The sequence below is a fragment of the Loxodonta africana genome, chromosome 22 (genome assembly GCF_030014295.1).
Source record: "Loxodonta africana isolate mLoxAfr1 chromosome 22, mLoxAfr1.hap2, whole genome shotgun sequence".
Classification (NCBI taxonomy): Eukaryota; Metazoa; Chordata; class Mammalia; order Proboscidea; family Elephantidae; genus Loxodonta; species Loxodonta africana.
The window spans coordinates 42,594,113-42,612,255 of NC_087363.1; the positions used below are offsets into that span (position 1 = coordinate 42,594,113).

At 44.3% G+C, this 18,143-nt stretch overlaps 1 protein-coding gene across 9 annotated transcripts in view; it reads right to left on the reverse strand.

The window, feature by feature from the left end:
* MTMR14 (myotubularin related protein 14) overlaps positions 1-15,095 on the reverse strand; it is a 48,895-nt gene extending 33,800 nt beyond the window's left edge. For 4 of the 9 annotated variants that reach the window (XR_010319049.1, XM_010589998.3, XM_010589997.3 and 1 more), the window contains exons 1-3: positions 14,885-15,095; positions 12,836-12,984; positions 5,183-5,291 (exon numbers count right to left, since the gene is read on the reverse strand). Coding sequence is in view for 6 of the 9 variants with exons in the window: in XM_010589998.3 (XP_010588300.1) it covers positions 5,183-5,291; positions 12,836-12,984; positions 14,885-15,040 (414 nt within the window). In the remaining 3 variants the exon portion in view is untranslated. Of the gene's footprint in view, positions 1-5,182; positions 5,292-12,835; positions 12,985-14,884 lie in introns of those variants that run through there. The other 5 variants (XR_010319050.1, XM_010589999.3, XM_023547963.2 and 2 more) reach the window with 3 other exon arrangements.
* Positions 15,096-18,143: the final 3,048 nt, after the last annotated feature.

The window sequence follows — 18,143 nt, forward strand, 5'->3', positions numbered from 1 at the left end:
GGTGAGAACCAGTTAGTGAAAGACTGTTCTGGAAGCCTAAACAGAAGGACCAGGGTTGAGATCCCATGGGTCTAGCAGGATGCCCTATGGTGGGGGCTGTTTAACTTTTCTGGGTCCAAGAGCACTTTGAAAATCTGATGAAAACTTTAAACTTAGACTGTCTCCGGAAAACAAAAATGCACATCATGGTTTACCTACATTTCCAGGGGTTCCTGGACTCTCCCAGGTCCACCCATCCACTCCCAACCCTTGTTAAGAGCCGCTGTACTCCAGAGAATGAGAAACAGTGAGGTGGCCTCAGCAGGAACGTGCCAGTCCCCAGGCTGAGGAACTCTAAGACGTCAATGGTAAGGGGAGCTCCGATTCCCAAGGGCAGATCAGAACAGGAGGCTATCCAGCTGGCTGCAGTGTGATCCTTGCTGCAATTTGATTACCATGCTCATCTATTCATCTAAGCTGCTGGCACCCAAACCTCACTCTCCTTTGCATTTTTTTTTTTTTGGTTAAATTTTCTCAGAGCAGACACATCTCCCTCTTTGGCTGCTGAGCTTTGAGACAGATTCTGGAATTCTTTTCAAGATCCGGAATGTTCTGCTCCCATTCTTCTCCCAAGTCCCTCCTCTCTGTCCTTGTCTTTTTTGTAACCTAGGCAGCTAGCCCTGGGCCCAGCAGGATGTGTACAGAGTCAGAGAGGGAGAGAGAAAGCAGTCTGCCAAGTCTCCAAGTAGGCACGGAGCTCTGCAGAGAGGAACCAACCCGCCCACAGATTCTAACACTGGACACCTGCTCCTAGGCCCCACGGTCCCATTCCTAATCCATCATTCTGGCACTTTCGGCTTAGCTCCTGACTGAAAAATGCAACATCTATTCTGAACGCTCTCCATTCTTCTAAACAGGTTGTTAGGTGCCATCAAGCCGGTTCCAACTCACAGTGACCCTGTGTACAATAGAACGAAACACCACCTGGTCCTGCACCACTCTTAAAATTGCTGTCATGCTTGAACTCATTGTTGTAGTCACTATCAATCCATTTCACTGAGGGTCTTCTTTTTCACTGACCCTCCACTTTACCAAACATGATGTCCTTATCCAGGGATTGGTTCCTCCTGATAATATATCCAAAGCATGTGAGACAAAGTCTCGCCTTCCTTGCTTCTAAGGAGCATTTTGGTTGTACTTCTTCCGAGACAGATTTGTTCATTCTTTTGGCAGTCCACGGTATACTCAATATTCTTCGCCAAAACCGTAATTCAAAGGCATCAATTTTTCTTTGGTCTTACTTATTCATTGTCCAGCTTTCACATGCTTATGAGGCAATTGAAAACACTATGGCTTAGGTCAGGTGTACTTTAGTCCTCAAAATGACATCTTTGCTTTTTAACGCTCCAAAGAGGTGTTTTAACGCTCCAAAGAGGTGTTTTAACGCTCCAAAGAGGTGTTTTAACGCTCCAAAGAGGTGTTTTAACGCTCCAAAGAGGTGTTTTAACGCTCCAAAGAGGTGTTTTAACGCTCCAAAGAGGTGTTTTAACGCTCCAAAGAGGTGTTTTAACGCTCCAAAGAGGTGTTTTAACGCTCCAAAGAGGTGTTTTAACGCTCCAAAGAGGTGTTTTAACGCTCCAAAGAGGTGTTTTGCAGCATATTTACCTAATGCAATGTGTCATTTGATTTTTTGACTGCTGCTTCCATGGGTGTTGATTATGGATCTAAGTAAAACGAAATCCTTGACAACTTCAATCTTTTCTCCATTTATCATGATGTTGCTTATCGGTCCAATTGTGATGATTTTTGTTTTCTTTATGTTGCGGTGCAATCCATACTGAAGACTGTGGTCTTTGACCATTAGTAAGTGCTTCAAGTCATCTTCCCTTTCAGCTAGCAAGACTGCATCATCTGCATATCGCAGGTTGTTAATCAGTCTTTCTCTAATTCTATGCCATGTTCTTCTTCATATAGTCTAGTTTCTCAGATTATTTGTTCAGCATACAGAATGATTAAGAATGGTGAAAGGACACAACCCTGATGCACACCTTTCCTGACTTTAAACGACACAGTATCCCCCTGCTCTATTCAAACAAATGCCTCTTGGTCTAAGTACAGGTTCCTCATGAGCACAATTAAGTGTTCTGGATTTCCCATTCTTTGCAATGTTATCCATAATTTGTTATGGTCCACACAGTTGAATGCCTTTGCATAGTCAATAAAACACAGGTAAACATCCTTCTGGTATTCTCTGCTTTCAGCCAGGATCCATCTGACATCAGCAATGATATCCCTTGTTCCATATCCTCTTCTGAATCCGGCTTGAATTTCTGGCAGTTCCCTGTCAAAGTACTGCTGCGACTGCTTTTTATTTTATGTTTTTTTAGAAGGCTCTAATTCTACTCTCAAAACAGAATCAGCAGAATTTGCTAACAGAGTAGTCAACTTTGGCACGAAGAACCAAAGTGGCTGACCTCTGCTCTCCACCTCTTAAGAGAGGAAACAAAGAGAAAGATGAACTGTCCCAATTTTAATTGTCTGAAAGCCAGGTACAAGTGTTGCGGGACAAAATGGTACAGGAGAATATCTTACCCTTCAGTGCCTGAAATTGGTTTTGAAGGAATAAGGAAGACCTTTGTGGGCAAACCATTACTTAACATACCTCCCCTTTTCCAACCTGGCAGAGCCAAGTGCCTCCAAAGCAGGGTTGGGGATAAACATTGCCACCATCACACAAGTTACCAAGTGTCACAGACCTCTGAGGAAGACACTATTTTACAACAGAGAACCCCACACTCCTGTCCTTCCCAATTTCCGTCTCAATTGCTTGTTCACACGGCTGCCTCCCTTGTTCCCCAGTAACCGAGAACTGTTGAGGACAAGACTCTCCCTCATTCTGGTGTCACTAGAACCTAGCACAGGGCCTGGTACTGCTTTATCCAAGAACTACCCAAGCTCACATTTACAAGTGGGCACTTCACTAGCTGCTGGGAGTACAGCAGTTAAGACAAAGCCTCTGCTCTCAAAGGGATTACAGCAGAGAGAAAAGGACATTTAAACACGTAATCAGAATAAAACGCAAGCAAGTAGGTACTGGGTAAATTAACCTCGACCGAGTCAGGAGAAGTTAAGAGGTATGAAATGGTATCATACTGCCTGGAGAAGGAGCAAAGGAAGAAGAAAGCAGGATTAATAGCAAAGTCCTCATGGACATTTAAGAATGCCAAAGATTTCTCACACTAATCCTACAGTGCAGCCACTCACCACCATCCCTCTGAGATCAGTGGCCTGAGGGCTCTTAACTCACAGGCCTGCCTACTACATAATGTACAGCTCCATCCCCAGACTAAGCCTCAGCCATTCGGAGATGTTTCATGAAATGTATTCAGGGAGTTCTTTACTCATGGTCTGCAGACCACTGAGTGAGAAACCAGATCTGACACAGTTACCCGGTCTCTGAGCTACAGGACTTCTCAGAGCCTCTACTACATCACTGTACCTTATGACTCCAGAGACTGGAGGTTAGACCAAATTCAGACTGAGTATTTTTCATGCTCATTTGACAGGCACTCTTTCCACAAGCATATCCTTAAGCTACCGTTCCATGGAACACACATTTGGGAAACACTGGTTTGTGTATTTCATATGTAACTTCTAGTGACAAGCGCCGTGCTCCAGGTAGCAACGGTCTTTAAACTGGGAAACCTATAAACTTCTGAGCACATGAACATTTTCAGAGGAAGTAGGAACAAATGGCTTTAAGAGATCCATTTCCAGGACACACTCTTTTCTAAAATCAACCTGCCCAAGGAAGGCTTCAGGTGGGTCCCCTTTCCCAATTGCCCTTACCCCATTTTACAAAGACAAGCACGCTGAGGGACTGAAGCAGCTCTCAGATCTCTTCCCCCTGCCCTGGGCCCCCAAGCACCAAGCTAGGTGCCTGTGGCAGCATCTGTAAACCCCCGTAACCACAGCACCATGACCAGTTCCTGCACCTCAAGCACTGAGCTGTCTGTAAACCAATAAATGGACTGCATCTTTGCTATTCCCTCCTCCTGGCGTCCTCTGCTTTAGCCACTTCTCCTGGACTAACCTTTCCAACAACATTACTTTCATTCTGTAGGTCCCTGCTCAAAAGGTACAGCGGCACTCCTGGCACACGTGAATACCTCAGCTGGCTTTCAGTCACCTCCATTCCATCCCTGCCACCTTGTGCTCCAGTCTGGGCCTCTACCACAAGCACGCACAGTCCTGGCTCTCTCTCCTTCCTGCCGCCATGCCTGATCCAATGCTGCCAACCTGCCCCTTCCTGCCCAAATAGCGTTCTACATGGCCTCCAAGACATTCACACCAAGTCCTACTCTTGTCGTGAGGCCATTGGTCTGTCAGTCCACACTGCTGTCCCTCTTTGGTGACTCTTACACTTAAGAGTTAAAACCATACCACATGACCCTAAATTACAATGTGCTATGCTGACAGTGTTTGAGATAAGAACAACCTAGGTTCAAAACCCAGTTTTCTACCTGAACTTGGGAAAGTTATTTAGCCACACATAGCCTTTGTTTCATCTGCAAAATGGGAACATTACTTACACCAAAAGACAATAAGACAAGTGAAATGAGACCATACTGAAGAGACCAAGAGAAAAAGTCACTAGAATATAAGGTCCACAAGGGTAAGGGTTTTAGTCTGCTTTAAACACTGATGTGTGTCAAGGTCTGGAACAGTGCCTGACACGTAACAACCACTCAATAAATTCTCGGTGAGTTATATGACTTGAAGAATGAACAACCAACAATGTATTAACTCCCTTAATTTAATCCATACCATAAACCTTTCAAGTAGGCATGATTATTATTTCTATTTTATACAGGGGAAAATTGAGGCCCTGAGAGACTAAGTATTTGCCCAAGGTCTCAAAGCCAGGAAGTTAAGAGGCAGGATCTGAATCTAGGCAGTCTGGCTCCAGAACACAAGGAGAGGTCCTCTGGTGGGAACTTCCCTTCCCTGCTTAGTCTCATCCTTGAAGGCGATGCAGAAATGGTCAGCTTCTCTGGCCTGCTTCCCACAGCACCAGGACCCCAGTAGCCACTCCACACTCTGTGGGCAAATGTGGAGAACATAAAGACCCTATACTTTGCATTAAACTAGTCACCCCAGAAGAGAGCCTTAGGAAGTGTGAAGGACATGGTAAGGACCTTACCTTGCCCTTGAACAGGATTACTGGACACACAAACCGTCCTCTGCATCTGGCCATTTTGCTGCGGTTGATGAGGTCTTGCAGTTTGCTCACTTGTACAGTGCTCTCAAACCTAACACACAGGGGAGAGTAGCAAGTCAGTCTGGCTTCTAAGTAGACATCTTGTGTATATGTATCCATATACACTCCCACACCAGGGCTGTGTGTGTGTGTGAATACTCGTTTGAAATTTAATAGTATAATTCCTACATTCTAGATTCACTGATACATTGAGTTTTTCAAGGAAAGAAAAAATGTTAATCTATAGGTATTAGCATTAAGTCATCCTGATTTCAGAATCTTTAGTTGGGAAAAGAAGGTAAGCTAAACTGAAGATGCGGTATATAAAATATAGAAATACACATAGCAAACTGAGTATTGATTACATCTAGAGTGTCCAGTGTTTTACTCCGAGGGTAAAACAAGTGGTGCCCTGGAGACCCTCCGGAAACGGCAAGACCATTTTTGTGACGGGATAAACTTAAGATCCATGTTCCACAGGTCTGTAAGCCCTCTGATATCTCACTACCACTCCAATCATCTTTAACAATCTAAACAGACAACAGGGCAGGGAACACTGGTACAAAGCGGGGGGAAGGAGTATCTGTGACATTGAGAAGCTTAGTAGTTAATGGACTGGGTTTGGTAAGGGAACTCCTAGAAGAAGAAAGAATCAGTTTAGTAATGAGCTCCAGTAAGTCACACCCACAGCAGATGGTACTTCCCTAAAGTAAGGATCTTCCCTCACAGGCTTCACCCACCAACCCTTAGCAAAGGCCCCAAGTCAGCCTGTCAGAGCCTCTGGCAGCAAGACAACCAAGAGGCTAGGCAAGTTATAGAATGGGAAGCAATCCCAGCAATGCAGAGTAACCTCGTAGAAGGAGGTAAGACACTCATGGTCACTCCTTAAAAGGGCTTCAATCTCAGGCCCAGTCCTCATGGGATTTAAACCTTTCACACCCTAACCCTTCTAGGTGTCTCTTGTGTTACTGCATGGCACCACAGGTACACATGCACACACAAGTTTCAAGAACAGTAAGGCAGCGACTCCCACACATCTGTGAGTACACCTTTTTAGGTGTATCGGGATGCTGCTGGGGTTAATGATACATCTTTTAAGAACATTGCTGAGTTCTTAGTAGCCTTTTTATAAGCGGATATATTCTCAAGACAGCTACTAAAATTACAACTACTATTAGGTGGGAGTCTGAAGCAGTCTTCAAATACAAGTCAAAACAAAGAACCAAATAATGGACCCCAAGTACCACAGTCTCCACCAGACTGAGTCCAGCACTACTACATGGTGCGTGGCTATCACCACCGACTATTCTGACAGGGATTACAATAGAGGCTTCCAGACAGAGCTGGAGAAAAACGCAGAACAAAATTCTAACTCAAACACACACGCACGCGCGCGCGCACACACACACACACACACACACACACACAGAGACCAGACTTACTGACCTGACAGAGACTGGAGAAACCCCAAGAGTATGGCACCAGACTCCCTTTTAACTCAGTACTGCAGTCACTCCTGAGATTCACCCTTCAGTCAAAGATTAGACAGGCCCATAAAACAAAACGAGACTAAGTGGGCACACTAGTCTAGGGGCAAGGACAAGGAGGCAGGAGGCGACAGAAAAGCTGTTAACAGGAACCCAAAGTTGAGAAGGGGAGAGTATTCACATGTCGTGGGGGATGGCAACCAATGTCACAAAACAATGTGTATTGTTTAAAGAAAAACTAATTTGCTCTGTAAACCTTCACCTAAAATTGAAAAAAAAAAAAAAAGGGCCAAAGTCCATTAAATGGGAAAGACAGTCTTTTTAACAAATGGTGCTGCCAAAATTGATGGCCATCTGTAAAAAAATGAAAACAGGACCCATACCTCACACCATACGCAAAAACTAATGCAAAATGGACCAAAGACCTAAATTTAAAATGATAAAGAACATGGAAGAAAAAATAGAACAACGCCAGGGGCCCTAATACATGGCATAGATACAATACAAACCATAACTAACAACGTACAAACACCAGAAGATAAACTAGGTAACTGGGTGCTCCTAAAAATTAAACATTTATGCTCATCAAAAAACTTCACCAAAGGAATAAAAAGAGAACCTACGGATTTCGAAAAATTTTTGGCTATGACATATCCAACAAGGGTCTAATCTCTAAAGTCTACAAAATAAACACCTCAGCAACAAAAAAACAAATAATCCGATTTAAAAAATGGGGAAAAGATATGAACAAACACTTCATTCACCAAAAAAGACATTCAGGTGGCTAGCAGATATATGAAGAAATTTTGGCAATCATTAGCCATTAGAGAAATGCAAATCAAAACTACAACGATATACTGTATCATCCCAACAATGCCAGAACTAATAAAAAAAAAAAAAAAAAGGAAAATAAATGTTGGAGAGGTTGTGGAGAGACTGGAACTCTTATGTACTGCTAGTAGGAATGTAAAATGGTACAACCACTGTGGAAAATGATATGGTGCCTCAGAAAGCTAGAAATAGAAATACTATATGATCCAGCAATCCCACTCCTTAGAATATATCCTAGAGAAATAAGAGCCCTCACATGAACAGACATATGCACACTCATGTTCATTGTACCACTATTCACAAGAGCAAAAAGATGGACACATCCCAAGTGCCCATGAACAGACAAATGGATAAACATACTATGGTACATACACACAATGGAATACTATGCAACAATAAAGGAACAATGATGAATCCGTAAAAGATCTCACAACATGGACAAATCTGGAGGACATTATGCTGAGTGAAATAAGTCAATCATAACCAAACACTTCGACGGACCAAGTTACTGGGGCTGAGGGCTAGGGACCGTGGTCTCATGGGACATCTAGGTCAACTGGCGTAACAGAGTTCATGAAGAAAATGGTCTACATCCTACTATGTGAATAGCATCTGGGGTCTTAAAAGCTTACATCTAACATAAATCTATTGGTCCCATCCTGCACGGAGCAAAGAAGAATGAAGAAAACCAAAGACACAAGGGAAATATTAGCCCAAAGGACTAATAGACTATATGAACCACAGCCTCCACCAGCCTGAGCCCAGAAGAACTAGATAATGGCCGGCTACCATCACCTACCAGTCTGCAAGGGATCAGGATAGAGGGTCCCAGACAGAGCAGGAGAAAAATGTAAAACAAAATTCAAATTCACAAAAGACCAGACTTACTGGTCTGACAGAAACTGGAGGAACCCCCAAGACTATGGCTCTGGACACCCTGCTAACTCAGAACCGGAGCCACTCCTGAAGTCCACCTTTCAGTCAAAGATTAGACAGGCCTATAAAACAAACAATGCATGTGACAAATGTGCTTCTTGGTTCAATCAAGTATACGAGATCAAATGGGCAACACCTGCCCAAAAGCAAAGACGAGAAGGGAGGGACCGGAAAACTGGACGAATGGACACAAGGAACCTGGGGTAGAAAAAGGGAGAGTGCTGACACATTGTGAGTTTTGCAACCAATGTTACAAAACAATGTGTGCATAATTTTTTGAGTGAGAAGCTGCTCTGCGCTGTAAACTTTCACCTAAAGCACAATAAAAAAATATATATATGTTTAAGTCAAAAAACAGCTTGATAATCTTAGAAAGAGAATGAGGGGGTAAAAGAGGATTTACGCTTTCCATGGTATATTTTCTGTTTTAAGTCTTAAGATGTTATTTTTGTAAGTAAACTTTTTTTTTTTCTTGATTGGAGGAAGAAGAATGGAAAACTTGAAGAGGCTGGGTGCCTCTTCAGAGTGCCTCTAGGGTGGTGTGTTCCGGGCAGGCAGAGCCTAGACATACATGGGTCACTGAGAACCAGAATGCTGTCACGCCCCCCCGCCACGCCCCATTTCTCTATGAAATAAAAAGGTACTCCGTACAAAACACCTAACTAAAGACTCCGAGAAAAGAGAGAGCACATACAGTCCTGCTCACAGTATCTTCCTTCCCTGAACTCGAGGTGCTTTTCCCTCCCACCTACTGGGGGCCCCAGGCCATTTCCGCAGATTCTGGTCAGCACCTGTTATAGCTCAAGCTCACTTGGCTCCTCCCAGCAGCTCCCTCAAAGCTTCAAGTGCCTTGAAGCTGTATTTGATTCTCCCAGGTTAAGTCCAGCAAACATGGTCCCTAAAACCAAGGTAGCTAGTTCACTCTCAGGGGCTCTAGGTCGTCTTTACAGCAGAGGCACACCTCTTCTTGTTAAGCTAGCCAGTGGTTTACTGTACTGGTTCCCCCCGCCTAAGGAACCAATTCAGTTTCTGTTCTTAGTTCTTGTTATTTTTATTATCTCTCCTCCCTAGGATCTTTTTTATCACAGGGCTAAGCACTGAGCTGTGTCGGCACACGATACCATATTTGAATGTATACTTATTCATGTTTGTAGTATACGCACTGAAGTTTCTGGCAAGACGTTACCAGGTGGTGAGATTTAAAAAAATTGTTTGATGAAATCTTATTTAAACACAAATAAGACTATTTTCACACAAGACAAAAATGCTGCTGTCATGTAACTTTCAATGTGAACCCTTTCTAGGCCACTACCATACTCCCCAAACCAGGTCAGCTGCTCCCACCATGTGCTCCAAAACTTCCTGCAACAAACGTGCCTGCTGCTAGCATTCAACAGATACCAGACACAACACAGGGCTTACACTTGTATTATCTCCATTAGATTTCATAGTCCCTTTTTACAGATAAAGAATTTGAGGGTCAGTGAGATGAAATCACCGGCCCAAGGTCTTGGCAGTAGGGGAGGTGGGATTCTAAATCCTGGTAGGTGGCCACTGGAGCCCAAGGCCTTAACGACTATCCCCCACTGCCTCACCTGTACTTCTACCAATTCCAGTCTTTGTCAATACTCTGTTATTGCTTGTTTAATGGTCTGTGTTATGTATGAAAACTAAGGGTAGGGACTTCATCTCTCTGGCATCCAACTGTATCCCTGGTGTCTAAACACATGCCTTGGCTGTTCAGATATTCCCTTCCTGGTTTATACTCCTAGCTGACAGGCTATACTGGGGAGATGGGTTAACAGGAGGAAATCACTTCCTAAATTCAGTTCTAACCTGTTTAAATCAGTCCAACTGGTGTCATATTAATACCAAAGCCAGATACATAAGGAAGCAAAAAATCTGATCTCTTCCAACCCGAACATACACATGCTCTCTTGCCTTCAACAAATAGGCACCTTCCACTCAATATCACTTCAAGGCCTTACAAGGAGTGAAAGGTAAAGACAGACTGATAATTCCCCTAGGGTTAAGGATGTTATAAGGAGACTGTGGCTGGAAGGTGAGGTCTTGCTAAACAAGGTGAGAGTGGTAGTGGTGAAAGAAAAAAAAAAAAGTTAAACAGGCAGACATAGTAAAGACCTGGCTTTTAACCCCCATCTACTCACTACCTGTGACCTTGGGCAAAGACAAATTACTCCTCTGAGTCTCAACTTTCATCTGTAAAATGGGGATAAATCATCTTCACTGGGTAGTTGTAGGACTTAAGTGAACTAGGGTATGTGAAATCCCCACCACCTGGCAAAAAGTAAGCTCTCAGCAATGATTAGTTTCCTTCTCTTTAAGGGCTAGACTGAATCAGCATAAACTTGTTTCCTTCCTTCCTTCCTTCCAGCTGAGGGGCAACCAAGACTGAGTTCCTCACCATTGCCACTCAAAGTAGTTTGGCGTTACCTGCGAGCTTGTTAGAAAATGCATAATCTCTAGACCCACCAGATCTACTAACCCAGATTTCTGTATTTTAACAAGATCCCCAGGTGATTCACTCCCAGGGCAGGTGTGAAAAGCATCACCTTGACTGAGCTTACTATCAGACTGCCACAGCAGCACAGTAAAAGCACCAGCCAGTCCTGAATCAGGGCGGGGAGAAAGGAAGGGCAACTGAGAAGAGCTTGTGCTTGAAAACATTAACTCTAGGGCTTAGAGGATGCACAATTACCTGGCTATGAGAAGGGGAGTTAGAAGAGATAAGAACCACAAACTGGGCGATAACAAAGCCCAATTCTTTAGGCCTGGAATTCTTTGGTTAAAAATTCCTGTGATCTAATTACAACAGTCCTTAATACATTCAATTTTCTCAGTGGACCCCATAACAACCTTGCATGTGAGACGGGCACTCTTCCAGACATTCCCATTTTAGAGATGAGGAAACTAAGTCTTAGTCCTTGAACTCCTCTGACCTGGTTGCTCCTCTGCTTGAAAGCCCCCTCTGGTTCCCTGTGATGGTTCTCGGGCCTCAGGAGGTAAGACTTATCTCAGGAGTGTTTTGAGAATGGAGATCCTGATTCAGAGGGCCTGGGAGATACCCTAGAATCTATAATTTTAATTAGTCTCCAGGGAATAAAGCCACTCTTAACACCCACACACAATCCATATGTCCACACTCCTCAGCCTGAGGATCAAGGCCCTACACGAGTTGGTCCCTAAGGACACTTCAAGGAAACTCCTACTCATCCTTCCAAATTCAGTTCTAAAGGCATCTCTAGCATGAGGTCTCCCAAACACCTCCACACTAGACAGAATCCACCACTCACCCAGCCTGCCTATAGCAGTGCTTCTCAGGTCTTAATGTGCATCTGCATCACCTGGGTGCCTGGTTACAACTGTGCCTGCGATGCTGTGTTTCTAACAAATGCGCGGTGCTCTGATGACTATGCTTTAAGCAGTATGACTCTACCGCAGTAATCATCACAACAGCACACCATAGGGCCACATTTTCAATAGGTGCTGTGGACAACTGCTCCTGGAATCCCTTCAAAGTCAGCAATGAGCAGGAAGATTAGGGAGTTAACTCTGAGATTAACATAAGGCACTTTTTAGAGCCTCAATGCCTTTTGTGATTATTTGTTAAGGTCAATCAATCGTTACCATTTATTCATTACCTATGGACCAGGTGCTTTACATCTGCTCTGTATCAACTGTTATCTCACATGAAGCACTCAGTCCTTGATAGGCTTCCAATAAACAGCAGCTCTTATTTCTAATTCTTACAGTAACAACACCAGGCTTGTGTTAGCCCCATTGATCATCAGGGACTACACCAGCTACTTCTCCAGGATTTTAATTAGCCCTTACAAGAACCACACGAGGTAGACTTACTGCTGAGATGACTAAGAAACGAAGAGGTTCAATAACAAGCCCAAGGTTGGTTACTGGCAAGCAAGAAGGATAGTCAGGATGTAAACTCATGCAGTCTGACTCCAGAACTCAGGCTCTTAAGCACTGCATGTGGTAAAATGCTCTTACGTGTGTCTTGACACAGCATACCTCCCCATCCTACACTTCGCCAAAAGGACACTGAGGTTCAGAGAGGTCAGGTGTGAGGTCAAATGTATGGACAATGAGCTCTGGGTGAAGACAAAAATCCAGAGCTGTGACTCCAAAGCCCTCATTCTACACCACGCTACGTGGCCAATGTAACTTATCAAACCCTCAAGTAAAGATGCCCATAAGGCTTAACACCCAAGGAAAATGAGCCCGCCCTGCCCAGCTGCAGCTGGACTCCCTGGAAAGAACATCAGGGCCTCCCGAGACATGTACACCATGGTCACATGATGCTCACGTGTCTTTCTCCTTCTCAGAACTCTCATACTCCAGGAACACGATGTGCCGGGGGTAGTGGCCACAGATCTCCCCATTCACATTTTGGATCACGCTGTAACAGTAATCTCGACCAAACAGCTCCAGACATCTCTTCTCAATGCGCTCAACCTGTATGGAGGAGAAAACCTGAGAGTGAAGGAAGGGAAGATCCCGGTGTTCTGAGTGAGAATTAGGTGGTCCATGACCTGAAAAGGTCACTGGGAATGGTATGTGCCTCCGTGATTATGATTCAATGCTGGGAAGATGCATGTTGCCGGGTCACAGGCCCTAAACGTGCAGTACTTTAACCCATTATGTGGTACATACGGGGGGAACTCAGAACCTGTAAACACTGCATGTGAAACTGCACGTTAATTATTTGGGAAGAATATTACAGCTTTCACTAGATCCTCAGAAGGATCCACAATCCATAAAACAGTAAGAATTCTTGCTGTGGGTTACTTTAACTGGCACTAACCCGTTATCTTGTCTTGGCTCCGGATAGCTCCACATTCCCCAGCTACAGACTAGCACCTAGAAGCTTTAATCAGTGTTAGTAAGTACAAGCTGCAGACAAAGCTGTCTCCTCACACACCATTTACTTATGAAACAGAAGGAATAGCTCCTCCTAAATTGCTGTTTTGTTCACAGTTTAGGGAAAGGTGTACTAAAAAAAAAAAGGGCATAAGGCCTGTAACATCTTGAGAAGTTTGCAAAAGATCAAGGAACCTGAACTCTTATTTAGAGAGGCACATGGAAAGGTATTAAAGATAACTGCAGTGAAAGTCAGGTGTAACTTATGACAACCCTCATCTTTGGGCCTGGAAGAGGGGTCCAACCAAACTGATGACCTCCCATAGCCACTCATTGGAAGAGCAATGTGGCGGGGGGCGGGGGGGAAGCAGTGGCTTAAGCCAGTAATTTTCAAATTTTAAGATGCACGAGGATCATTCAGAAGCCTGTTACAAAACAAATTCCTGGTTCCCAGCCCCAGGTATTGTGACTCTGTAGGACTGCGGGAGGGCCAAGGAAATCTTTAACAAGAACCCTAGTTGATTCTGAAACAGGTGGTCTTCCGACTACACTCTGAAAAATACTTGATCATCTGGATAGTGGGGAACCCCTATTCCCACTGAAGTCTTCCCTGGGTTACCCCAGAGACTAGCAGATGTCAACTGCAGTGCCAGCTTAGGTAACCTCTGGAGCAAAACCAGAGTTTGTTGGCCTAGAATGGAACAAAATCTCACTGGAAAACCTGATGCCAAACCTGCCAAAACTACATGCGGAAGAGGAGATGGCAAGGTCAGCAAGACACCCATGGACTGCCAGGCAGTGCACAGGCTGGGAATGGCCTAACCAGATGGGAAGCCTTCCGGGTATGTCTGTAAGACTGAGGGAAATCCCAAGGGGGGAAAAGGGAGGAATCAAGCTCTGCTCTTGGTAAATGAACACAGAGGGAGTGTGGGCTGTCTTTCTGCTCTATAAGGAGAGGAGAGGGTCAAGCCTAAGTCACCCTGAGGGGGCAAGTTTATCTCCTGGCTCCATCCAGCCTCACCACCCCAGCCCCTTCGTTCTGACCTATGACCCTAAAGAATCCTCTCCCAACTTTTATTTAGATTTGGAGGCTTTTGCCCAACACTCTCCCCTCCCATACTCCTACCTAGGCACCTGACCCAGAGAAATAACCTTCCTCAGATTCTCTTCTGTAACCTTTGAACCTAGTCCCAAACACGTTATCTCAAAGCAAAAGAACCTTCTTCCTTGGCTTATTCTGACTCTTGTTCCTTCTTTTGTGATTTTAAAACACAACTCTTGCTCTCCGCGTCCAGACTCGGGAAACTCTCCTTCCTTGGATGTGTGCGTGTCGGGGTGTGGGTGTGTGTGTCGGGGTGGGTGGGTCTGGATGTCGGGGTGGGTGGGTGTGTAACCATTCTTGCCGTCCTGTGACCCTGACAAAGCTCAGTCTTTTCTCCGTTAACTCCTAAAGCCAGGCGTCACCTCCTCCTCCTCATCTCTACCCCGCGCTCACCTTAGTGCCGCCCATTCCGCTCCCATCCTTGGCCCGGTACTGAGTTCGGGAGAACTCCTCCAGCAGCTCCCCGAGTCCCGGCTCCTGCGGCGGCGGGTTGCCAGAAGAGGCAGAGGACGCTGCTGAGGCGGCGGCGGCGGCCCGAGCGCCGGCCATGGCCCAGGACCGCTTCCCCTTCAGCGCCCCGCGTGCCCCTCAGCGTGCCTCTCCCCGGCCCATGACACCCACGGGCAGCCACTCCTACCGCGGAACCTCCCGAAGCGCTTCTGCCGCCGCCGCCTTCTTCTACTTCCGGCCCCGCCCCACCCTACCGGATGTTTACTAGCGTCCTGACCAATCGACGCTCGCGACTCGGGCCCTGCCCCACGACTACCGGCCCACCCCCAAAGCGGAGCGATCCAAGTGGTCTCGGGGGAGGGAACGCGGGCACTCGGAGATACGGCTTGCTCCACCCCAGGGGTTTCCCCTGGGGAAGCCGGGACAAACCATTGGGGCTCTCGAGTGGAGGGGGGGCCGAGTGCGGGAACTAGGAGGAAGGAACCATTGGAAGGAACCGGAGAAAGAGTGGAATAAAGCATTACCGTGAGGGGACGAGGGAACTCTTGGAAGGCAGCAAATCAGTGTTGGGTACCATAGTAATAATAGTAAGTAATAATAAAGCAGCATTTCTTAAAGCACTTTTCTTGCACTGCTTCATTAGCTCCTCGGAACGTCCCTGGGATTATAGTGCTAGTTTCGTCAACCCCATTTTACGGAGGAAGAAACCGAGAGTCGGGGGGAGTGATTGGCTTGAAATTCTGTAATTCAAAAGCACTGTATTTTTCTTAATGGAATATTTTCAACATTCACAAAAGCAGAGAGAATAGTAAAGTGAACCCTTATGTACCCATTAGCCAGTTTTGACAGTAATTAACAGGTACCAATCTCGTTTACATCAGTCCCTCCCCGTCCAGAGGAATTGTTTAAAGCAAGTCCCAGACTTCACAGTGTTTCATCGTATCCTTAAGTGTTTATCTCTAAGAGATTGGACATTAAATGAATAAATTAATGGCCACAAGGCCATTAATATGTCTAACAAAATTAACAATAATTCCTCAGCATAGCCTAATTACCCGGTCTGTGTTCCAATTTCTGATTGTCTCACAAATGCAAATTTTTGGTAAACTTTTTATTGAAATATGTACACACCACCACCACAGCAGCAGCCCAGAATCCCCCTCCCCCCACTCCCAGTCATTACCTTCTCCAACCAAGTAATCATTAACCTGACTTTTAATACCGTAGATGAGTTTTGTTAGGCAAAACTACGTGGAATGTGGAATGACACAACATGTACTCTTGTGTTTGGCTACTTCCCCTCGATAATATCTTTGAGGCTAATCTATGTTTTTGGATGCGATTAATAGTTTCTCATTGCTATTCCATTCCATGAATATATGACAGCTTATTTATTCTGTTGTTGATGGACATTTATATTGTTTCTAGTTTTTGACTTAAACATATGCTGCTATGAATAAAAAAAATTATTTTATTTTATTATTATTTTTTATTCATGGCAGCATATGCTGCTATGAATAGTTTTGTATATTTTTTGTGTGTGTGCGTGAACCTATATGTAAACCCTATGGGGCAGTTTTACTCTGTCCTATAGGGCCGCTATGAGTCAGAATTGACTCGATAGCAGTGGGTTTATAGGGTTGCAATCGACTTGATGGCAAGGGGTTTTGTTTTTGTTTTCTATGTATAGAAATGCCTTTGCATTTCTTTGGGCTCCTTTTTACTATTTGCTCTTCTTTTGTGAATGTTCAAAATTAGGTATATGCCTAGGAGTGAATTGCTAGGTTATATGGTCAGTGTGTCTATAACTTGATAAGAAATTGCCAGTTTTCTCAAGTAGTCGTACCCACCAGCAATATACGAGAGTTCCAGTTGGCTCTGCATCCTTGCTAACCCTTGGTAATTTTCATTTTAGCAGTTCTGGTGAGAATGTAGTGGTACCTAACTGTGCTTTTAGAAATCAGCTTCATTGAGGTATAGTTAGACTACATACAATAAAATGCACTCATCTTAACTGTACATTTTGATGAATGTTGACAAATTATAAAATCACCACCATAATCAAGTTAGTAAACGTTTGCATAACCCCTAAAAAGTTTCCTTGTGTCCCATCCCAGTCAACCTTACCCCCGGTCCCAGGCAACCACTGATTTGTTTTTTTGTCACTAGAGTTTCATGTAAATAGGATCATACAGTATGTCCTCTTTTGTCTGGCTTCTTTCTGCATAGCTAATTTTGTTTTTAATTTGCATTCCCTTCATGATTAATGAGGTTGATCACCTTTTCATAAGTTCATTGACAATTTTGTGTTTGGCTACTTCCCTTCAACATAACGTCTTTGAGATTATGTTTTTGGATACAATGAATAGTTTCTAATTCTCATTGCTGTTCCATTGAATAACTACGTAGATGACAACTTATTTGTTCTATTGTTGATGGACATTTAGCAATTTTGGGAAATACTTGTTAAACTCTTTTGTCCCTTTTTTTATTGGATTGTCTGTATTTTTCTTATTAATTTGTAGAAGTCCTTTGGTTATTCCAGATATGAGTTCTTTGGTAAAGTATCCATATTGCAAATATCTTCTACTGTGTGGCTTGACTTCTCACTCTTCTGATGGACCTTTTAAGGAGTGCTGGCGCCACAGTCGTTAAGTGTTCAGCTGCTAACTGCAACATCAGTGGTTCAAACCCACCAGCTACTCCAAGGGAGAAAGATGTGGCTGTCTGCTTCCGTAAAGATTACACAGCCTTGGAAGCCCTATGGGGCAGTTCTACTCTGTCCTACGGGTCTCTATGAGTCGAAATCACCTCAATGGCTCTGGGTATAGTTTTGGAATGTGCCTTTTGATAAAGAGAAGTATTTAATTTTAATGTACCAATTTTTTTTCCTTTATGCTCAGCACTTTGTGTGTCTAGTTTAAGAAATCCTTGCCTATCCCTGGAGAAAAATGTAAAACAAAATTCTAACTTACAAAAAAAGACCAGACTTACTGGCCTGACAGAGACTGGAGAAACCCCGAGAGTATGGCCCCCAGACACTCTTTTAGCTCAGTAATGAAGTCCCCCCTGAGATTCACACTTCAGCCAAACATTAGACAGGCCCATAAAACAAAACAAGATTAATGGGGTACACCAGCCCAGGGGCAAGGACTAGAAGGCAGGAGGGGACAGGAAAGCTGGTAACAGGGAACCCAAGGTC